The sequence below is a fragment of the Spermophilus citellus genome (genome assembly GCF_964194105.1).
Source record: "Spermophilus citellus genome assembly, chromosome: 7".
Lineage (NCBI taxonomy): Eukaryota > Metazoa > Chordata > Mammalia > Rodentia > Sciuridae > Spermophilus > Spermophilus citellus.
In genome coordinates this window covers 126,404,697-126,430,023 of record NC_138188.1, presented here as the reverse complement: position 1 = coordinate 126,430,023, position 25,327 = coordinate 126,404,697, and the positions used below count along the sequence as shown (strand labels likewise).

The 25,327-nt window shown below is 34.1% G+C and overlaps 1 protein-coding gene across 2 annotated transcripts in view; it reads left to right on the top strand.

Moving 5' to 3' along the window:
• Nucleotides 1-25,327, top strand: part of ZNF654 (zinc finger protein 654) — a 75,731-nt gene that overhangs the window by 32,500 nt on the left and 17,904 nt on the right. For both annotated transcript variants that reach the window (XM_081302858.1, XM_081302857.1), the window contains exon 3: nucleotides 14,659-14,740. In XM_081302858.1, the coding sequence (XP_081158984.1) occupies nucleotides 14,659-14,740 (82 nt within the window). The remainder of the gene's footprint in view (nucleotides 1-14,658; nucleotides 14,741-25,327) is intronic.

Here is a 25,327-nt window from a genome sequence, read left to right as displayed (position 1 = left end):
AAAGCTCTCCCTCATGTTCATCTGCAGTCACCAGTGCCTATCCAGCTCAAGGAAACCACAGTTACTTTCTTTCTCTAGAGTTGCTGTTTCTCTTCATGTCATATAATGTGCTTTTATGCACAAGTGAAAATATTTGGGAGAGTTTTGTAAAGCTGTCTAATATGACTGCTTTCATTTAGAATAACGTGTGTGATGCTGGGATGGGACCCAAGGCTTTCACATCCTGGGCAATTGTTCTACCCTTGAACTAGATCTTCTGCCACAGAAAGTTCTTTGAGGCTTACCCATGTTGTAACATATATCAATAGTTCATTTCTATTTGTCCTAAGTGATATTCTTTTGAATAGGTATCAATTGTTTATGCATTAACCAATTGATGGCTATTTGGATATTTTGGTTATAAGCATTTATATATATATATGTCTTGTGTCAACAGATCATTTCTCTTAGATAGCTAGAAATGTAATTGTTAGATGTGTAAGCTTATGTTTAACATTTATAAAATTCTAAACTCTATTCAAAGTGACTGTACTGTTTAAAATTCTAACCGAATACTTATGGAAGGTCTAGTTTATCCACACCTACACTAACATTTATTATTTATCTTTTTCTTTTGGTTTTAGTTTGTATTACCTCAGTGCTATTCATGCTAAGCATCTTTTTATGTGCTGTCTGCTATTATATATTTTTTATCATGTCTGTGATAATATAAATATTTTTTTACCATCATGCAGCAGGCATTTTCATGTTCTTGTTGGTGTTTGAAGTTTATTGCTGATTTTAAGGAATCTCTAACATGTCTTATGTAGTTTTTCCTTATTTTTTCCTGATCTCAAGCTTCTTTGTTCTGTGAGGTTATAGTATTTTTCAACTTCAAAATTTCTTCAAAATCCATTTTTTAGAAACCACTACTATACTTTTTTCAGAAATACCATTTGAAGGGAACTAGCACTTTTTCTATAGCTTATTGATGGCTTTTTTTTTTTTAGTTTTATTTTTCTTTTTTGTGTTTTATTTAAAAGTTTCTATTTCTCTGTCTTGCTTTTATGAATAGTATCTTCTGTTTTTAATCTGCTATTAGTCCCTTGTAATATACTTTGTATCTTAGACATTGTATTTCTTATGTATAAAAGATTGAGATCTTTTATACATTCCTTTTCTTAATATCATTCATCTTTACCTTAGGGGTTGACAAGCTGTGGCCTGTGGGATGAGCCTAAAAAAAATATTATCTGGCAACCTAATCTCCACTCTAAAAACAATAAAACAGCAATGTGAAGCCAGTTAAACTCATGACTAGTTTAACTCAAATGTTTCATAATAAAAGGCACAGGAGAAGAAAAGATACTCCTGTTTCTAAGCACAAATAGTATGTATCTCATTCTCTACCATCTTATTCGACTATCAAGATACAAAGCAATTAATAGAACCAGATTCAGCTGTAAGGACTCTGGTGGAAATGATGGTCAGTGTGCTTGAACAGATTGGGGATTTAACCAGAGAGAAACTTTAGGAAAGATTTAAATGGAAATGCTGGAAACAAACAAACCAGCAATAGATGAATCTCCTGGTTCACTAGTATATATGATACAGTGGACAAAAAAATGAATTTTGAATGTGGATTAATCATCCAAACTAAAAGGCAAAGAGAAAAGAAACCAGAATATAGCTACTAGGAACTTTGGGAAAATACAAAACTGTTAACTATGTCTACTAAAGAATCTCATAAGGAAAAGAGAAAATGAGGCAGAAGCAAGACTAACAATGTCTGTGAATTTTCTAAAATAAGGAGAGAAATCAATTCACAGATCCAGGAATTCAGAGAACACCAAGCAGGATCATTTTTAAAACCCTCCACCCTATCATACACTTAAGGACTTAGCACTAAATCATCTAGAGGCATCATAGTCAAACTAAAGAAGTATTGCAGATATTTCTTTAGAAACTATACGAGTCAGAATACAATGAAATAACAACTTTCCAAAGAGGAATGATGAAGGAAAAAAATCTTTTAGGAAAACAAATATTAGACTCATGACCCATAAGATCTCTGTTTTAAACTCTGTTTTGCACAAAAGTATTCATAGAAAATATATAAATGAATGGGTGTGGCTACATTCCCGTATAAGTTTTATAAAATTTCCTTCTTTTGAGGGTACTAGGGATTGAATCCAGGGGCACTATACTGCTGAACTTCATCCCAAGCTCTTTTTTATTTTGAGACAGAGTCTTGCTAAGTTGCTAAGACTGGCCTTTAACTTGTGATCCTCCTGCCTTAGCTTTTCCAAGTGGCTGGGATTACACAGGTGTGCACCTGGCAAATTTTACAAAACTTAAGGTCAGCCTACAGAACATGTTTTCTTTTTCTTTAATATTTATTTTTTAGTTGTAGTTGGACACCTTTTATTTGATTTATTTATTTTCATGTGGTGCTGAGGATCAAACCCACGGTCTCGCACATGCTAGGCAAGAGCTCTATCGCTGAGCCACAACTCCAGCCCTAGAACATGTTTATAAATGCTGGAAATAAAGCAAAATTGTAGTGAAGGATTGTTAGTTTATAGCATACTAAATAAATGATAAAAGTAACACCTGGATTATTGTACCTAAAATAGCATGGTATTATTTGTGGGCAGGCTGGGATTTTAAAAGATATATATTTGTAAAACCTATGCTACATTAACCTGGGCTAGTGGCTACATTAAGCCAAAAAGGAGGAAAAAATGGAATAAAATTACTAAGTGTAAAAGAAGGTGAAAGAAAAAGTCAAAATGAATGTGTCTGTAGAGTCATATGAACAGATAAGACAGACAAAACATTAAGTTTTAAATTTAAACATATCACAAATTACATAAAATATAAATGATATAAATTCCTATTAAAAACACAAATTAGTTGGATGGAAAAATAAGATCCAACTTAAAAATTATAAAACTATTTCTGTGTCCTTTTGGATAAACACATGTATATACTTTCTCCTGCTCTTTTACACTTATTATATGTTGGATATTATAACAAAGACTATTCAAAATTCATTTTTATAGTTCATACCATTTTGTGTAGATATATCATACTGTATTCAGCTTGTCTTTTACTGAAGTATTTGGGTATTTTCCATCCTTCTCCTACTGAAAATAGTGCTATGATTAATATGTTTTTGCATTTATCCTTCTGCTTTTTCTGTCATTAGATTGATAAGAATCTGGGCAAAAGGATGAGCAGGTTGTAATTTTGCTAAGTATTCCTAGTGTTTATTCCACTGGTATAAATTATGCCATTTATAATCCATGGTATAGGATTACACATCTAAATTTCACTCAGAAAATGGGCTTTGTTTGCCTCTCATCTCACCACAGGCTTTTTGCTTGTTTCTTTTTTGTTTTTGTAATGGGGGATTGAACCCAGGGCTGCTTCACCACTGAGTTACATCCCCAGTCCTTTTAGTTTTTAATTTTGAGACAGGGTCTCACTAAGTTGCGAGGGCCTTCCTAATTTGCTGAGGCTAGCCTTGAACTTGCCATCCTCTGGGCTCAGTGTACCAAGTTGCTGGGATTGATTACGTGGGATTATAGTTGTGGTCCAATGTGCCTGGCTTTTATTTCTTAAACTTTGTGATACTCAAATTTTATATTCTCTGATTTTAATAAATTAAGTCCTTGTAAATTAACTTTACTCTATTGACACTTGCTAACCGTGCTGTGTTTCCTTGTATTTTTTGGGTTTTGTTGTTGCTATTTTTATTGACAAGGTGAATGTGTACATTTTTAGTGAATATGTTAGTAATTGAAGCCTGGATTGAACAAGAGCTCTACAGAAAGGATTTGCTTTTTTATTTTAAACCGGGTTCTGGGGGGATATTACTAGCTCAGGACCAGTATTAACTAAATTCCTGGCTTGAGAATTTTCACACCACATAAACTCCAAGAACAGACAGGCCATTTTCCCTAGTCTAGAAATGCGGTGAGAAGAGTATATTGAATATATTTGAATTTTTAGTCAAGGCAAAGGCCACTATTTTATTTAGTTTTTAAATTATTCTTAGGGGCATAATCATTAATAGAACCTAGAATCTTTTCCTTCCCCAGTAAACATGTGAAAATATCTTAAAGATGGAAGGTTGAATATGTCAAAGTAAATGCTCTTTGTTCATGTTAAGTAGCACTGAGTAGAAATATCTAGAAGATAGCAATGGTTTAGAGTTAATACATATAGAAGAGATTCTTAAGTATTGAGTGTTATAAAGCGTGAATAGTGAAATTTTATTCTATTATTGACTTATTTAGACCTAATTTTCTTTGACTTAAATTGGAAAATTGATATCTTATATTTGAATAATTATGTATTATGATTTAATGGAATTTCCTATGGTAGGTAAATGTGCAAATCCTCATTCTTGTACTTTTATGTGGAAATTACTGATGGACTGTAGAGATCCAGAAAGAAAGAGTAGTTCTGGTTATAATTACCAAATACTTTGTGTTTGTCTGTAAATTTAAGGAAGTCTGGTACCATATTTGTAAGATATGGAAAAGTATGGCCTAAATTCTGAGCATACAAAAGACAGATTATAGTTAGTATTTTCAATAAGGATTTCAGTAACATAGTTAAGCTTGCATAGCTAATAGGAATATACTGGTTGATGACAGGAAATTAAGTTGTAAATGGTATTGTGGTTATGTATGGGATATCTATTTTTTAGTTCAAAAAGCACACCATTTATAAGTATTTGTCCCACTACAAATCATTTTTGTTCATTTTGTTTAGGTAATTTCATCTTGGATAATTCTTAATTAAAGTAAATGACTCTAGGTAAGCTATGATTTTGCTCAAGAGTACAATTAATTAATGTATAGACTACTAACATATTAAACATTATGTTAAACATGTTAGAGGAACAAATTATTAAATAATAATAAAAGCTGATATAAATATTAGTGATAATAGTATTTTGGAAATTTTTGAAAAGTAACCAGATATTTAAAAAAAATTTTCATAATTTAAGAAGCGAAATTGATGTAATATTTCAACAAAACTGACATGTATAGTGGAGAACAAATCTCAGAGTAACTTAAATAGTTTTTTGAAGGAAACTTGGATAATAATGTCAATTAATAGTAGTAAAGGAAGCTGAGATAGGCCAAAATCTAGGATTCTTGTTCTAGTTTACCAAGTTGTAAATGCAAAGGAAAAGTTCTTGAAGGAAATTAAAAGTGCTATTGCAGTTAACACACAGGTGCTCATGAGGAGAAATTTTAGTGGTTTGGATAGAAAATCAAAACAGCTACAACATTCCCTTACACCAAAGGCGAATCTGGAGGAAGACTCTCATCAGTTCAGTTCTCTGAAAGGCTTAAGTAAGGAAGACTAAGACTAATGTTGGAACTAAGATTCAAACTTGAGTAAGGAAGCTTCAGAAGAAAGATTGAGGCTAATAGAGGTTGGCTGAGGAGGTTTCAGGAAAGAAGCTGTCCTAATAACAGAAGTGCAAGGTGAAGCAGTAAGTGCTGATATAGAAGCTATAGCAAGTTATCTAGAAGGTGATTGTGTTAGTTAGTTTTCTATTCCTGAAACAGAATGCTGCAGTCCGGCTGCAGCAAAATAACCAGGGGGTGACGAGCAACTTGTGTAGATTGATACAGCAGGAGTGGGAGCCGTTTATTGTAGGACAGGAGGAGTATATATATCTTACACACAGCTTATCTTAATTAACATTAACTAGATACAGCAGTCAACCAATAAGGAATCTCCACTTCACAAATTACTCCCTCTGGCAAAATGCCAGGCGCCATCCAGACTTGTTTACAGACCCTAACACAGAATACCTAAAATAATCAAATTTAAAAGAGGGAAGGTTTACTTTGACTCACAGTTTTAGAGGTTTCAGTCCATGGTCAGTTGTTCCTGTTGCTTTGAGGCTGTGACAAGGCAGTAACATTATTGCAGGAGTACATGGCATACGAAGAAGCTGTTCACGTCATGGTGGCCAGGAAATAAAGGAAAAGAGAATAGTGTCCCATAATCCCATTCAAGGACACACCCTCAGTGGCTAAGACTTCCCACTAGGTGCCACCTTTTTTTTTTTTTCTCTAGTTGTTGTTGGACCTTTATTTTATTAATTCATTTATTTTATTTTAATTTTTAATTGATTTTTAAAAAATGACAACGGAATGCATTACAATTCTTATTACACATATACAGCACAATTTTTCATATCTCTGGTTGTATATAAAGTATATTCACACCAATTCATGTCCATCACATTCCACCATCCTTGCTAACTCCCTGCCCTCTCCCTTCCCTTCCCACCCCTCTTCCCTATGTAGAGTTTATCTATTCCTCCCATGCTCCCCCTCCCTACCCCACTATGAATCAGCCTCCTTTTTAAAAGTTCTACCACCTCCCAATATTGCTATAGGCTGGAGGCCAAACCTTTAATATACAAGCCTTTGTGGGACACTTAAGTTAAAAACTACAGCACTGGCTATACCAAAGAACAGATTTCCAGTGTAGATGAATCAACTTTGTAATGAAAGAAGAAGCTATCTTGAACTCTTAGGGAAGAAAAGTACCAGGCTTCAAAGCACAGATTTAATATTGTTAGGGCTAATTTGGCTGGTGAGTTTCAGTTGAAGATCATTTACCATTTTGAAAGTCCAAGGGCCCTTAAGAATTATACTCAATCTACTCTTCTTGCTTTATCAGTGTAACAACAATGGATGACAGCATGCCTATTTACAACAAGGTTTACTGAATATTTTAAGCCCACTCTTGAGAACCACTGCCTGGTAAAAAATATTCCTTTTAAAATCACTGCTCATTAATTGCACTCATTTACCCAAGAGCTTTGGTAGAGAACCATATGATGAGTAATTTTGACTTTAAAGTCTTATCCTTCAAGAAACATATTTTATAAGGCTTTCTGCTGTAGGCAGTGGTTCCTCTGATGAATCTGGACAAAGTAAATTGAAAACCTTCTAAAAAGGATTTAGCATTCTAGATGCCATTAAAAACATTTGCAATAAATGGGAGGAGATCAAAATAGATACATTAATAGGAGTTTTGAACAGGCTGAATCTAACTTATGAATGAATTTGAAAGGTTCAGTACTTCAGTAGTGGAAGTAACTGCAAATGTTGTGGAAAGAACAAGAGAACTAGAATTAAACTTGGAACCTGAAGATATGACTACATTGGTACAATCTCATGGTAAAATTTTAATGAATGGAGAGTTGCTTCTTATGAATAAATAAAGTGGTTTCTAGTCAGGTTGCAGAAGTTGAGGTAGGAGGATTGCTTGAGTCCAGAATTTCAAAGTCATCCTGGGCAGCATAGGAAGACCCTGTCTTGAAGGAGGAGGGGGAAAATAAAAGGAAAGGAAAGAATGCTTTTTTTTTTTTAATAAAAAATTTTTTTTCTGTTGTCAATGGACCTTTATTTTATTTATTTATATGCAGTACTGAGAATCAAACATAGTGCCTTACATATGCTAGGCAAGCACTCTGCCACTGAGCCACAACCCCAGCCCCCAAAGAGTGATTTTTTGAGATGGAATCTATTCTTGTTATAATACTGCCGCCATATTTGAAATGACAACAAAGGATTTAAAATATTATGTAAATGTAGTTGATAAAGCTAGGTTTGAGGGAATTAATTCCAATACTGACAACAATTCTACTTCGTGTTATACCATGTGATATATTTTGATAGGTAAAGTGCTATCAAACAACATTACATGCTACAATGACCTCTTTTCTGAATGAAAAGGAGAGCCACTTGGTGTGGCAAACTTCATTATGGTCTTATATTTAAAAATTGCCAGGGGCTGGGGATGTGGCTCAAGCGGTAGTGCGCTTGCCTGGCATGCATGTGGCCCGGGTTCGATCCTCAGCACCACATGCAAACAAAGATGTTGTGTCCCCGAAAACTAAAAAATAAATATTAAAAAATTCTCTCTCTCTCTCTCTCTCTCTCTCTCTCTCTCTCTCTCTCTCTCGCCACCTTACCTCTGCAACTACTGACCTGATCTGTCCAATAACATTCAACATTGAGACATGACCCTCACATCAGCAAAAAGAATGAATCACTGAAGTCTAAGATTATCATTAAAAATTTTTAGCAATAGAAATATTTTTTCATGGGCTGGGATTGTGGCTCAGCAGTACAGCACTCACCTAGCACGCGGGCGGGACCCAGGTTCGATCCTCAGCACCACATAAAAAAAATAAAGGCATTATGTTGTGTCCATCTACACATAAAAAATAAATAATTTTTTAAAAAATATTTTTTCATTAAGGTATGTACATTGATTTTTTGTTTGTTTCTGTAATGCTGGGAATTGAACGTAGGGCCTTGTGCATGGGAGGCAAGCACTCTACCAACTGAACTATATACCAAACCCTGTACATTGATTTTTAGAATACTGTTATCACACACCACACTGAGTATAGTATAAACATAACTTTCATATGTATGAGGAAACCAAAAAAAATGTGTGACTGGCTTTATTTTATGATTTGTTTTATTTTGAACTGAATCATCTCCTATTATGCCTGTACTTTTGTCAGCAAACATCTTTAGGACTAAATTCCAGGGATTGTTTCAAGTGCTTTTCTTTCAAGAGGCAGCTATTATTATTATTTCTATATTATAGCTAAAACTGAGGTATTGAAATACTAAGTAATTTTCCCAGGATTACACATCAAGTAAATAAATGTTGGAGCTAAGATTCAAATTCATATGATGTGATTCTACACCCTCTAGACCATGAAAGTGTAAAGAGAGTAAATATTTTAGGTTCTCACCTATAATGTCTCTATTGCCACAACTTAATTCCACCATTGTAGTGTGAAAGCACTCATAGTCAGTATGTAAACAAATGGATGTGACCATGTCCCATTAATACCTTATTTATCTGAATTTCAAGTAATATTTACTTGTCATAAAATGTTTTTCTGACTTTTGAAAATACCTGTACCCTGTGAAGTTTTCTTCCATGAGGACTAGATAAGTTTATCCCTAAACATTTATTTCATGCTTTGCGTGAGTTAGTAAATGACATTGAAACTTGACATTTCTACTTCTACATATAATCTAGAGTTTTCCTTTGATGATTTTGGCCTTTTCCCCAAATGCTTCATGAGTTTCCTGAATCTTTCCCTCATGCAGAAATAGCTAGACCATTTTGTTTTGCTTTTATTTACTTTTATTTATTTACCATGTGTATTTTTCACATTTAAATATTATAGTTGAGTTGGGTTTTATTATTGAAGTAGCTAGTGGTGGAGCATACACAGGTCCACATTCATGTTCACATAATGCAAACAATAATTCTACATTTTTGCCATGGTTCAGATTTAGTTGGAGTGTCCCCCAAGTCTTTGTGTATTGAAATTTAATTCCCATTGTGAGGACTTAAGAGTATGGAAATTTAATTAACTATGATTCTTAGGGGTGGGGCCTTTGGAAAGTGATTTGGATTAGATAAGGTCATTAGAGTCTCTATAATTGAATCTAGACAGCTTTATAAAAATGGAGAGAGACAACACAGACACACACCAACCATGCATTCTCCCTCTGTCTTGCCATATGATGTCCTGTGATTTAGTCAGCTTTCTGCTGTTGTGAGACAAATGCCTGAGAAAAATCAACTTTTGAAAGTTTTGTTTTGGCTCACAGTGGACTGAAATATGTGGAAAGGTGTGGTAGGGCAAAGCTCTTCATCTTATAGCAGATGGCAAGCAGAGAGAGAGAGGAGGGGAAAGAGGTAGGGAGGGAAGATAAAAGGGAGGATGAGGGTGAGAGAGAAGAAGATTTCTTATGAGAGAAGAAATATCCTTCCAGGAAACACCACCAGGGACCTACTTCCTCCAGCCATGCCCTAGGGTCTGTAATTTTTACTAATTCCCAGTAGAGCCATCCAGCTGTGAATCCCTCAGTGAATTAACACAGGGTTGAGATCAGAGCCCTCATGAGCTAAACACATCCCAAAAGCCTCTCTTCTGAATATTGGGGATCATACATTATTTTTTTTAATTGTCAATGGACCTTTTATTTTATTTATTTATATGCAGTGCTGAGAATTGAACCCAGTGCCTCACACTTGCTAGGCAAGTACTCTAGCACTGAGCCACAACCCAAGCCCTGGGGACCATACTTTCAACATCAAACTTTGGGGACATTCCTCCAAAACAAAATACCCTTGGTGACCTTCATCACATGTGGCCCTTAGACCTTGCAACCTAAGAATCATGAGCCAAAATAAACCCCTTTTCCTTATAAATTAGCCTGCCTTGGGTATTTTGTTATATTAACAAAAAGACTGATACATTCTCCTCCATATTTTGATTATTTATAAGGTCATATTGATCTTCATACTAATTTCTAAATTTACTGCTTATCACTACACATATCATTTCCACTAATAACCTTTATATAGCTTTCTCCTTTGTAATTAATCGGTTCATCAGTTAATATGATTTACTCAATATTATGATGTAATCTCACTGTATTCTATTTAGTACAAACAACTTCCTCATATTTTGACATGGTATTATAGAGATACATGCAAGGAGAATAGATGTACAGAAGAATATGGTGTATGTTTGAAAAGAGTGGGGGTTTGTCATGTTCCTAGGTGAAATCATGTAAGCATGATCTCGAGGAAGTTATAGATTGGAAGATCTGAAAGTACATAAGTATTTTTTAAAGAAATGGAGAGAAATTTCTTATGGTTGGAGAGCATAAACATTATGGTAAAAACTTAGTGTATAAGGACAGATTTGGATCACAGAAAGGTTCTGATATTGTGATAAGAAATATGGAGTTTTTGTAGATCAGTTATCTCAAATCCTAACTAAAACAGGAAGAGAATGTAAGTAAAAAGTTAAATAGGCAGTGTATTAAAGAAGTAAGAGAGGTGGATGGAGACTGACAAATTGAAGGGTCGCGTTCATGCCCTATTTGCGGTTGCTTCTCAGCTTACTCTCCTAGAAAAATACAAGTCTTGTGTTTTAAGGTTTCTGTTTTTCAAAAACTCAAGAGAAATCTAGGTTGATTAGATATATCACAATTTAAAAATATTGACAACCAGTTAAAATGCTTTTCAAATGCATTATCCGTACAAAACCAGTGTGTCCTATGAAGCTCCATGTGTTAGATGGTACAGTTTAAACAGTAGTTTGTAATCTCTTAAGTAGTGGGATCATTTTCATGTTTAGGGTGATAACAATGGTAGCTGTGTTGAACATGGATTTTGGGCAAGTGTGGAATAGCTGGAGTGGAGACAGGTACAATAGAACTTTAAAGATGAGAGAGATGTGAATTATTAGTAGTACTTTATTATAATGGGAATAGATAAGGTTCTTCCCATACATACTAATAGTAAAATAAATACAAATTGATCAGTAATGAAAAATAGTTCTCGTTTTCATCCCTTATCCCTAATCTTTGTTCACCCTGTGTAGAGGCAACTGGTTTTACTAGGTTGTAGGGTATATCTGAAGGTAATCTGACAGTGTTTAATCTATATGTGTTAGTGTGAATGTTCCTGCACAAAAATAATGCACAGTTAGACCCCTTTCTCTGAGAGGTACATTCCAAGACACCCAGTATACACCTGAAACCTTGGATAGTAACAAACCTCATACGTACTTATTTTTTTTTAAATATGTCTGCATGTCCTGCAGTGTTGTCATATAATATCAGAGGTATTCTGTCTTTCTCTTTTGTCTCCAGATACCTCTTTGCATCAGTACTTTTGTGCTTTGGGGCAATTATTAAGTAAAATAAGGGTTACTTGAACACAAGCATTGCAGTAACTTGACAGATGATCTGATAACCAATTATTAAGTGACTAAGGTGCAGATAGCATATACAGTATGGATATAGGGGATAAAAGGATGGATGATTCATGTCCTATTTGGGATAGAATGAGACAGTGTAAGATTTCATCATGCTACTTGTTTTAGTCGACTTTTGCATCACTGTGACTAAAAGAACACCTTAGAAGAGGAAATGTTTATTTTGGTTTACGGTTTCAGAGGTTGAGTCCATGGTTGGCTGATTCCATAGCTCTGGACTCAAGATGAGACAGAATATTATGATGGAATGGTGTGGCAGGGAAAAAGCAGCTCAGAACATGGCAACCAGGAAGCAGAGAGTGAGCTCTGCTCACCTGGGACAAAATGTAAACCTCAAAGGCATGCCCCCAGTTACCTATTTTTCCAACCACAACCTACCCGCCTACTGTTACAGCCCTGTTAATCCGTTCAAGTGGCTGAGTCCATCTCATAATCTAATCATTTCACCTCTAAACATTCTGAGTTTTTTGGGTTCACTGTGTATCCAAACCATAATACATTGTGGTACATAATTTAAAACTTAAATGGTTTGTTTTTGGGATTTTCCATTTAATATTTTTGGACTATAGTTGATCGTAGAAAGCAAAATTGTGATAAAAGGTACTATTTTAATGAATATATGTCTGCATCTTTGTTTAGCAATATATCTTAGGAATTTTTCTTTATTCATATAAAAGTAACCTATTCTCATTACCATTTAGATTGTATCTCATTGTATAGATATGGTTATATTTGATTTATTCAGGCCCCTATTGTGGATGTTTAAGAGATTTCTAGTCTCTTTTTACAAAAAGGCATGTTTGATGTATATCCTTGTATGTATATGTGTTAGTCAGTTTTCTGTTGCTGGGACAAATACCTGAGAAAAGTAACTTAGAGGATGAAAGATTTGTTTTGGCTACAGTTTCAGATTTTAGTCCATGGTCAGCTGTCTCCTTTGCTTTGGGCCTGAAGTGAGACAAAACATCATGGTAGAAACACATGGCATAGGAAAGCTGCTCACCTCATGGCAGCCAGGAATCAGAGAGCAATCTAGGAAGGAGCCTAGGAACAGAAATGCCCTTCCAAGATGCTGCTCCAGTGACCTGCCTCTTCTTTTACTTTCCACTACCTACCATTAATGCTATCCAGCTATGAATCCCTCAATAGATTAATCATTGATGACTTTAGAAACATCAAGATCCAATCCATTCCCCAAAACCCTTCTTATGAACTTGCTGCATTGAGGACTAAACCTTCAACACATGAAACTTTGGGGGATATTTCAGATTTAAACCACAATATATCATTGAATTTATGTGTTGTGTATTTGGAGGATGAAACTCCTAAGTGAAACTGCTAGATTAAATGGTATGTTTGTGTTTTAAATTCTGATGATTTTATTATTTATTTATTTTTTTTTTTAAGAGAGAGTGAGAGAGGAGAGAGAAAGAGAGAGAGAGAGAATTTTTAATTATTTTTTAGTTTTTGACGGACACAACATCTTTGTTGGTATGTGGTGCTGAGGATCGAACCTGGGTCGCATGCATGCCAGGCGAGCGCGCTACCGCTTGAGCCACATCCCCAGCCCTTAAATTCTGATGATTTTAATGCATTTCTCTTAAAAGTGGTAGTACCATTTACTTTCTCTTCCACAAGGTATCACAGTGTGCTTCTGTATACTGGAGCCATCATAGAAGACATTGACAGTTTTATTTTTGTAAACAGAATAGGAAAAATGGATTTTTGTCTTTTTAGTTTTTTTTTTCATTTAATTGTGAATAAGAGAGCATTTTTCATATTTGGAAAAAAGTCTACTTGCCTGTATTTTCTGTGAAATAATTTTCTCTCCCAATTTTCTAGTGTGCTGACTTTAAAAAAAATGGTTTATGGGAGCTTTTTATTAGGAAAATCAGCAAAGATTATTTCTTTATCATTTTTACTTTTAACTGTTTTTAATTTAAAACTATTCTCATAGTTACAGCTCCACTTTAAAGTTTCAGTCTTTATTAAAGATTTATTTTTATTAAAGGCAAACATTTATAATAATAACATCTTAGATATTTCTAGTTGAGTATATGGTAAATGAATTAGAATCTATGATTTGGAAAGGCCAGTCATTTGTATGCATTACTTTAGGATTGTCAAAAATATTAAGTAATTTTATAATCTTCTATGTTCATGATTCCTAAATAGTGCATATTTTTTTCTTTATGACATCATGAATTTTTAAAAGGACATAAAGTATTTAGTAACAGTATTTGAGCAGTTCTGCTATAAGTTGGAGAATCCAGGTAAGCCTAGAGTCTGAGGAAAAGTGCTATTTACTTGATTTGGTTGGTAATATATATTCTCTAATATAAATGTTGGCTAAGAACTTCAGGGTGACTCTCTTGCTTTATGCTGTTGTGTCAGTTTTACCCATTCCTTGTATCTTTCTGAAAAAATTTGAATTTTTTCTTAGGGCCCATTATACTAGAGTAGAGCTGAACTTTTATGCCTATTTTGGATTGCCCTGCCATGCATGGTCATCATTTTTACCTCCGTCTATTCTATTAAATTTGATTGCAGTTGTGGGCATAAGTAATATTGTAATTGTTCCATTCTGTAGCAACTTTAGTATTTTTTTTGTATATATTTTTAGGCTACCTCTTTTAAAATCTAACTGAAAACATAATTTGAATTATAAATGATAGTTTTTTCTAAAACCAGATGGTTTAAAATAAAATGCTTAGCATTAGACAGCTATTATCACTTGATATTCATCTAAATTGGATCAAAAACTCAAGCATTGAAAGTTATCATTCATTTATTCTTTCTAGGAGTTTCTTTGAGTTGCTGCTGTTCTTTGGAAGAGATGAGTTTTATGAAGAGCCCCTAAAAGATATTCTTGGATCATTCCAGGTAAAAAATATTTTGTCTACATTTAGTACACATTTATTCTAGCCTAAAAATGGTTTATTGGTTATTTACTGCTTGCAAGTTTTTATGATCACTTAGTTGATGGTGTTTAAGACTACTGGCAGATAAAGAAAGGTCTTAAAATTAATTTTTAACTGTATTCCAAAGCAGTTCATAGCCAAGATTCCAGTTCCACATTTGCTAGATCAGAGCTGCTACTGTCCTTGTAGATTCTGATGCACATTTTGGCATATATCTCACTTTTTATTGCTGTAATATATTGAACTTAACCATGGTGAAAAGCATTTTTGGCTAGAATAGAAGTAAAGTACTGACTGTTATATGCCCCTTTTTCCTTTAGCTATACCTTGATTTTCTCATCTCAAAATAACCTTCCTAGCAAAGCTTTTCGCTTTTTTTTTTTTTTTTGATGCATCTGGTGTAGGAGAGAATAAATCCAGATAAGAATGACAGAATATGTCAAGACCCCTCCTGTAGACGAAAAGAATATTTGATCTTTTTTATCATCTACCTGGGTAGCAACAAACTAGTTCCTTGGCTTACTCATGTGTCCTTTATCTTGACAGTACTTCTCTTGGCTGGAATAAAGGAAAATATGTTTTGAACTTCATCAGTGGCAGTCTCCAACATATTGTATATATATTACTGTGGTGTTAAAATAAAAGCTTATGGTATACAGGAATATTGCTGTATTAGATAAATTATTTTGGTATTTCTACTTCATCCATTCTTACCATAGTAGAAGATCAATATATCTGTTCTTATGGAACTCAAGATCTAATTAGAGTATGTATTCTAGTGTCTGGCACTTTGTAATTTTCCATTCCACTTTTCCTTTGACACTTGTGTTCTTGGCAATCCATTCTTGAACTTTTACTCAGATATGTATTGTTTCACCATAATGTGCCAGGCACTAAGCTCTGGGGAAACCAGTAGTAAACAAAATAGAAAGACTCTGTATTAGAGAGTTTAATTCTAATATAGGGAAAGACAGTAACTAAGATCTTTGTAAATGAAGAGTATTTTAGAAAAGAACAATTAAGGAAATTAAGAGAGCGTTGACCTGGTAGTATTCGGGAAAACACAAATGAAATGTTTTAAATGGTGTGATCAGGAAATACCTCATGGAGGTGTCAACTGAGCACTGATAATGGGAATCACCTAAGTATATTGGAGTTATTGAGAGACAGTATTTCTATTTTAAAAGTACAAAAACATAACATTTACAAAGGGAACATCCTTATTCTCTTAGAAGCAGGGTTTCCATTCTGTTATTAAAATAATCCCTCAAGGGAGAATTTGTGGTTTTCCACATTTTTTTAATTTTTTATTTCTTGCTCTAATCCCAGCTGAATTCTAAAGACTAAAACCTAACCTACTGCTTTTAAAAAAATCTCTGCCCCTTTTGTGGTTGTGGCTTCTTCCTACTGTGAATTTCTTTTGAGTTTTCTAACTCCTACACCTAGGAGAGTTTTCACCTTTTCTTTCCATTTTAGTTTTACTTAGGGAATCATGCTTCATTTTCTAAATTGAGTTTACTGCCATTGTTGCTTCCTAGGCCTCCAACTCTGGAAATCTAGCAAAGGTCAACATATAATCCATGTATACCTCCCTAAAACTTTGTATTGCTAAGCTTGAAAATTATCCAGTCTTTTTTTTGTCTGATCTTTGAAAAGGCAATGCAAATCCTAATGTCACCTTTTGAAAAAAATTTTTTTTTTTTTTTTGGATACCGGGGATTGAACTCAGGGGCACTCAACCACTGAGCCACATCCCCAGTCCTATTTTGTATTTTATTTAGAGACAGGGTCTGAGTTGCTTAATGCCTTGATGTTTTGTGCTGAGGGTGGCTTTGAACTTGTGATTCTCCTGTCTCAGCTTCCCGAGCCACTGGGATAAAAGGCATGCGCCACTGTGCCCGGCTGAAATATCTTTATGTACTATACTTGTGTAAGTCTTATTTTTCTAAGTGATTCCTATTCATTGTTTGTAGAATTATACCAGATTAAGATGGAGTTCTTTTTTTGTCTTCCATAAATGGGGCAAACACCTGTTGTTGATACTTTAATGTATATTAGATCACTTTAGGATTTTGTTAAAATTCAGATTATAATCAAATAGGAAAGGTATAGTGTAAGGTAAGACCTGATAGTGTGCATCCTAACAAGCTCCCAGGTGATATTGCTGGTGCCATTCCTGGACCATACGGAGTTGCAGTATACTAATATTCTTTACGAGATTTGAGTATACTTTCTTGTTTTTCCCTCCCGTATTTCAATTGTGAAAATCCCAGTTTCACCACTCTGTCATTTTGTGAAAGTTATGTAATTTCTGTAATGTTTTCCTTATTTGTAAATTGGTGATGATAATTGTACTTCATGCATAGTGTCATTGAATAGTTAGTAAAGTGCTTGATAGCATTCCATGCAAAATGACCATGTCACTGTTCTGAAGGTCTGTCTGGTGCAGGATGTAGATTCTCAAGTCTTAATGCCTTAATTTCAGATTTTACAGTAAAACCAAAACCTAACTCTTGAACTTATTCTGTTATTTTATCAATTTCGGATCTCCTAAAATCTGAGTTGTACAGTTAAGAATTTTAATTTCTCTTTGAAATTTTTGTTTGCACTATTGCGAGATGAACTTCCATTCTTATAGCCAGATATTCCATTTCCTGACTTCTAAGTTTCTTTTTAGCTTTGATTTCTAATAAGTTTCTTTATCTCAACATAAGATGACACACTTCTCAAATGGTGAACCTGCTTCACACATCATTATCATTAAAAAAATCTTCTAGATACCCAGCAAAATTACATTGCAAAAATGAGGGGAAAAATCATTGTGAATTTTGGAAACTAGGATAAAGGCCTTTTGTAAAGTACTCAGACTTGAAAATCATATTGAGTGATGGTTCAAACAATACTTTGTTGACTGAATATGATAAAATAGGGAAATATATGAGAAAGAGAAAAAAAGAAAAAGCTTTCAGGGGTATCCAGTGATCCCATCCCCCACTATTAGCATGTAACAGGGACTGGATGAAATAGCAGATCCTGGGGATATGGTATGTGGCCAATCTCATCTTTGTTGGTGTTTCTGAAAAGTGTATCAGGAATATAGTAGAGACCCAGAAGCAGGAATCCTAGTGTAACTGTTATACTCACATTAAAAATGGAATGTATGGGTCTGCCTAAAAGACTTCTTACCATTGAGAAAATGAAAGTATGACCCAAATGAAACTCTCCCTGTTCTAATACTGAGGGATAGTCTTATGGGGAGGAAATGTGGTTAACTCCCACTGAAGCTTTCTGCTTACTCCCTTATATGCCACTGAATTAACAAAATTACTGTTGTGTATACAAACCTTGCCCTTATCTTTTTTTTTGGATCTGAAGGAATTAATACAGACTTATCTGTCCACTAGTAAAACACCTCTCTGTTCTAAAAATTCTAGATAAACGTGACCAAAGAGTTGAGTGTGGTGGTGCAGGCTTGTAATCCCAGTGACTTGAAGACTGATGCAGGGAATCTGCAAGTTGAAGGCCAGACTTGGCAACAAAGCAAGACCCTTCTCAAAATAAAAACATTTTTAAAAAAGGGAAGGGGGAGAAACTCAGTGGGAGAGCAACCTGGGTTAAACTCCAGTAGTACATACATATATACACACAGAGATGATTAAAGAGAATAAATACCACTTTCATCAGTTACATTGTAAGATAAAATGGTAAAAATTTTAAAAAGGATGTTATGTTCTTGCTGAGGTTAAGGTCAAATTATCTTCCATGAAGTTTTATGAACATAAAATATTGCATGGAGATAAAACTACTAAATTGAAAGTGCTGTGAAATAATCTGTGAAAATTATTTTTTTAAAAATTTATAATTTTTATTCAGGCATATGTTTTTATAGTTTTCAGTTTTCAAAATAAACAAAAGTTCCCACAGGATTTCCATAAAGGGGGAAAAATAGGCTGGCAATGAACTCATATGGTAACAAATGCCAGAATAAATAAATAATATCTGTGGAGATATTCGAAGGAAAAAAAAATTTAATAATATAGCTGCCAAGCCCTATAGTTTATGAGAGAGGTCAACAAAAATATATAGTTAAATAATTGGAAAACAAAGTGTCTACAGGACTTCTATCAGGATAACAAAGAAGCATCCTATATGATTAAACAAAGAATTTACAGTTAGGATCCTTACACAATAAAAGAAATGGGACTAACCTGAGGAAATAAGAGTTTGTAAACTATTGTTGTTATGACTATTGTGAAGATTGTATTAATGCCAACTGATTCTGGAAAAAATGTAAATTGTTAAAAAAAAACCCACATTAATCTGGAACTAAAGTCTCAGATTATAGTATTGACTAAATGGGGATAAGTAAGATAGGGAAGAATCAAGTATATTCTGGGGAAAGCTAAGCTGAAGTAACCATGTAAAGTGGTATCCTTTGCTAAGTGGGCAGTGATTATACAGATACAAACAGGCTATAGAAGGATATAAGTCCCATTCCAGACTTGCTTTATTAAATATCACTGGAACGTCCAAGTATTAATGACAAATAAATGGTTAAACTCATGATTCTGTTTGCATTTTCCTAATTTTTTTTAAAACCAAGAACATATATTACTTTTATTAAGCGAGAGAAAAACAGATGTTAGGATTTTTAAAATTAATTAAAAATTAAAAGACTCAGATAGTGACTAAAATGTTAACCAAAACAGTAATCTAAAAGTTTTTTTTTACTGATCCAGCTCTGCAAATGAGCCTGCCCTAATCTTTGAGAAAACATTATCCCCCTTACTTTGGAGTTAGTGTATAAGTCAAAGTCAGAGATCTTTTTTTGTTTGTTTGTTTTGTTTTTGTTTCTGTTTTTCCCCCAAACTAGAATTAGGCCTTAGTTAAGCTTTCTTGTAACTTCATAGCATTTTTATCTTTGTGTCCTTTGGGTGAGTGGAAGGTGAGATGCCATCTTCCAAGCAGGAGTAGGCCCAAGGCTATCTTATTGTAATAGCATTATAAGAGCAAAATATAATCAAAGGTTTGTGCAAAAGAGTTTAGTACTTATCTCTCATAGAACTACAGACTTGCCACTAAAAAGTAGACTATGGGGCTGGGGATGTGGCTCAAGCGGTAGCGCGCTCGCCTGACATGCGTGCAGCCCGGGTTCGATCCTCAGCACCACATACATACAAAGATGTTGTGTCCGCCAAAAACTAAAAAATAAATATTAAAATTCTCTCTCTCTCTCTCTCTCTCTCTCTCTCTCTCTCTCTCTGTCTGTCTCTCTCTCTTTAAAAAAAAAAAAAAGTAGACTATGACCCCTTTCTGGAATATGTGGAAAAAGTTTCTTAAAGATTTAATTTGGCAAAGGCCTATTCTTGGTATTCAAAACAAAACAACCGTATAGTGCTGATTAAAAGAATATAATCATATTAGCTTTATAGCAAGGCATTTGGAAAGAGCAGTTTCAAATATTTATATTTGAAATTTCTATTTTCTTAAATAGAAGTTCTTATCTGTCTCTGCTCAAATCCATCTTGACTACATAGGACTTTTCCCCTTCTTTTTTTTTTTTTCTACCATTACCAAAGTACTAATCCACTTATATTCTCTCTCTAGTAGGCAGAAACTGACTTTCATCCCTTTCATACCAATACTTAGTAGTCTTAATCCCTTAGTCCTGATATGAATGTTTGCCAAAACAAATAATAAATATGTTCACAGTTATTTCTGATGTCTAGTCATTCCTTTCTTTAAAAAGAAAAAGAAAAACTAACCCCCTTTTAGAGATCATCCTTGCTGAGCAAATGTAAACATAAAACAAATAGGTATACTGTTTGAAACTATTTTAGTCCATTGGTTACCACCATGTACACTAAAATGGGACAGATCAATCAAGGTTGTTGGATAAAAATATCAAATATTTACTTAGACTCTACTTTGACAATGTGTAAGAAAAGGGAAATTGAAATATGCTTAATTATGAGAAAAGTATAGGGAAAGGATTTCACTGTCTATGAAAGAAACATATTTGATTAGTGCACCATACAGTTAGCACTTTGTTTCATTCCTGTTTCCTATTAAGAGCTATTTCCATAGGAGTGGTTTCCAAAATAATGGTATACTGATGTAAGAAGTACTTATATGAGGTTGGGCATGGTGATGCATACCGTTTAAATTTTAAGTGGCTGGGGATGTATGTAGCTCAGTGGCAAAGCACTTGCCTAGCATGTGTGAGATCTTGGGTCTGATTCCCAGTATTGCCCCACCCACTCCAAAAAAAGGTTTTGATTCTCAAATCATTTTGAGATTCTATTCTTTGGATAAACTTTGTTTGAATGGGTAAAGTTTGGTATTTTTTCATTGACATAGTTAATCCTGCTTCTGTAATAATTGTATATCACACCTCAGAAATCTTTACACTTTGTGTATTTTAAAAAATAATCTATTTGAAAAAGAAACATCTTCAACTATTAAACAGGTATAATTTGAGGAGGTACTAGAGGCAGAATTACTTCAAGGATGAAATTTAGAGTAAATAAATTTGAGACAGTTATGCTCAAGGAGCCAAGAGCAAGCCTCCCAAAATATTTCCTACAATAAATATAACCTACCAGCATTAGTAGGTTGTGTTTATTATAGGAAAGGCCAGTATACCCTGACACAGAAAAGAGCAGTCATCTCAAAAAAGGATATTAAGCATTGTGCAGTAATAGTTATTCACATATAATATCCAACCATAAAGGGAGATTTTATATTATTAGCTTCTTATAGTCTAGTGTTGTTAGGAGTAGGCATGTGAATTGCCTTCAAAATCAGTGATGTCAAAGCTAGTTTCAAAGTGTTAACCATATCAAGCATTCAGTATTCACTGAAAGCAGATTGTGTAAGAGTGTCCTAACACAAATAAGGAGAATTCTCAGCATATTAGTGCTTGAAGCAGTTTTTGTTTATCCAGATCAAATATGCCATAGAAAATTTGAGCAGTAAAGAACTGCAGGAGGTACCAAGTCCAGTCTCATTTTTAAATAGTGAAACAAATGACCAGAAAGACTCATACATTTTTCACTCAAATAAAATTTATAGATTAAGTAAGTTGCCTAATTTCTAGCATAGATAGTAATGAGACCTGTTCTCTAGATAGACTCCAGGAGTCTGTCTTTTTGTTTCATATAGTGATTTTTAGGTTCAGTTTACTTTGATGGTTGATTTTTTTTTTTTTTTTTGGTGGGGGGTTGGGTACCAGGGATTGGAACTCAGGGGTGCTTAACCATGGAGCCACATCCCCAGCCCTATTTTGTATTTTATTTAGAGACAGGGTCTCACTGAGTTGCTTTTGCTGACTCTGGCTTTGAACTTGAAATCCTCCTGCCTCAGCTTCCCTAGCCTCTGGGTTGATGGTTGATTTTAAACTGCTCTCACAGGTGAAGAGAATGAGGATATGTTTGGTACATTCAAATGGAAAAATGTTCTACTCTAAATCATAATACTCAGTTTAAAATACCTTTTGCCAGTAATTCAAAAAGTTTTATTGAAATTTGACTAGGACATGTCTATCTATTCCTGAAATCAGTGGTTTGAATACTAACTTTCTCACTTTTTCTCACATGCTGGGGATTGAACCCAATGCCTCATGCTAGGCAAGCTGTCTACCATTGAGCTATACATACTTCCAATCTAATACTTATCAATTTTTAAAAATGAATTAAAAACTCATTAAAATGTTCCAAATGAAAGATTTTAAGTTTTTATATGTGACATAATGGTTTTTGGCAACAGTGATCATGTAATGATACAAATACTTTCAAATATTCATTTTAAACTAATTTTCTCCATAACAGCTTTCTTTGGAAAAACAAATAACTTTTTCATTGTTAATTCTTCCCTTCATTTTATGTGGGCAAACTCAGAACTTTTTTTCCCCCCAAAAAAATCAGGTAAATATTCCTCAGGAATTCATCATAGAAAGAACATAAAATTAATATAATTGTTCCTTTGAAAAAATGACAACGTCCTTAAGTTTTACAACTTTTTTTTTGGAGGCGGGGGGTGCAGCTTTTGGGTATGACAAGCAAGTGTTCTACCACTGGGCTACATCCCCAGTCCAAATTTTACAACTTTTTGAAGTGCTTTTCCATAAAATAACCAGTGAAAGTATAATAATGAAAGATGATATGGTCATTCTCATTTCATTTCAAAGCTTTATCAAGATTTTGCTTTAATTTAAAGGCTGCATTTCATAAAATTAACCATATTGAAGACCTTTTAACATTTTTGCTTCTATTTGCTACAGTAACTAACTGATGAATTTGATAAATGTGGTATTCTGCAACTTTGGAATCTGTATTTAATTCAAAATAACAGGTGTTCCATAATGCTTCCACTTCACACAGATTTCCACAAAACACTCTTTTCATGAAAAATTTATTAAGAAGGTATCTTTGGCACATTTCCTGACTGAAAATTTTTTTTTAACAACCTAAGAAAATAACATGTTAACACTTAGGATAATGATGCATGGCTCTCATATAAGAGAGGTACCAGAAAGTGGACTGATATACACTTTGCTTCAGGAGAACAATTAATTTATTATGGACTAAAGTAGTGTAGGCTTCTCAGGGGAAGTGGGACTATGGAAAGATAGGGTTTAGAGAGGTTTATAGATGTTGTAGGAGAGAATGACACAAGAAAAAGGCATAGGCAAGAAAATACAAGTTGAATCTGGATACAGGGCAGATACCAGGTTGGAGAAAAGGATTCCTGATGTGTAATAGGTGAATGAGTAGGTACTTGGAGGTCTTTTATATGAGCTGAAAGTATTAAGAATTTCATTCTATGATAAGGGTTCAAGACAACATTCTGAAGGATCCTAACATCAGTCTACGGCTTTACAGATACATGTTGCCATATTACAATGGCAGCCAGTTCAGGGAAGAAAAGTCTTACTTCTGGAATAAAATAGAAATCCCATCCTATAGTCGATTCTAAAAGAAGAGTAAGGTAAAGAGTTTCGTTTTCTTTCTACATTGGTAAAGACACTAGGTTGATTGGAAGCATCTGAGGAGATTATATTTAGCATAGTGTAGCAGATAATAACAATGATAGATGACTTAAAAAAGATCAAGTCAATATTACATGCCCAATCATTATTTAAGTAAACATTAATTTGCATATATATCCCAGGAGAGAATAAACTGAATTCTACAGTGACTTAAGTTCTTTCTCATTCACTTTGGAGGTGTTAAATTGAATACCATACAAAAAGAGCCAACATACTATTTAAGGAAGAAGGAATCAAAAAACATTTTCAAATTTACTTGTTCTCTTTTATCTTGTCCATTTAAATAAACCACAATGAAATCTTTATTTCATTCCTGTTTCCTATTAAGAGCTATTTCCATAGGAGTGATTTCCAAAATAATGGTATATTGATGTAAGAAGTACTTATATGAGGTTGGGCATGGTGATGCATACCGTCCCAGTGACGCAGGGGCTGAGGCAGGAGGTTCGCAAGTTCGAAGCTAGCCTCAGCAACTGAGCAAGACCTGGTCTCAAAAAAAAAAAAAAAAAAAAAAAAGAAAGAGAAAAAGTATGTACACAAAAAACAAAACAAAGCTACAATTTAGAATTTATTTTATTGTAGAAAACTTGAATACAAGCTAATTTACTAACTTTTATTAGAAGGACTGATAGTATATAATTTATAACAACATTTATGCAGTGTACATTAAATGTAGGCATCAAAAACAAATGCAACTGTCATGGTTTCATGTGTCCATAGTCCCAGTAACCGAAGAGGCTGAAGCAGGAGGATTTCTTGGGTCCAGAGTTTGGGGTCAGCCTTTGTAACACAGTGAGATCCTATCTCGAAAAAGACTCCAAAATCCAACTATCCCAATGTTGCCTTTAAGTGGGAATTATTAAATAAATAGATTGTCACGGCTTTCCCCTACAAATTCTGATTCAGTGGTTTAAGTTGGGATCCAGAATATTTTTAAACAAAACCTCCAAACGTTTCTTTTTTTTAGCCAAGTTTAGGAAATAGGCAGTACACTTTGAGTTGGGCCTAAGTTCAGTTCTAAGTTCAACACTAATAGTTATATAATTTGTGCCTCAATTACCATTAGATAGCTAGAAAAATGGACTGTCTGAGGGTTCAGCAGCAGAACTAGGCTAACCAGTGACTCAGGGGGTAGTGTCCAGTTTACCTTATTTCTTGCTTTGATTGGACCAAAGGCCAGCTTCCTAATAGTTTAAGGGCAATTGTGTGTGTGTGTGTGTGTGTGTGTGTGTGTGTGTGTAGTATTTGTTTACCTTGTGAGGCTTAAAATTCATGATTATTTTTAACCATGAAACTTCTGCCATAGATCATTATTATGTTTCACAACTGTTATGCTGATCAATAACTTTATATTTTTTATGTATTCTCTCACATGTGGAAATAGTGAAGTCTCTTTTTTTAATGTTAAGGTGACTGGGTGTTGTGAAATAAAATACCTTTTCAAAATGTTAAAAAACACTAAAAGAAATAAAAGTTAACATTCATTGAATGCTTAATAAT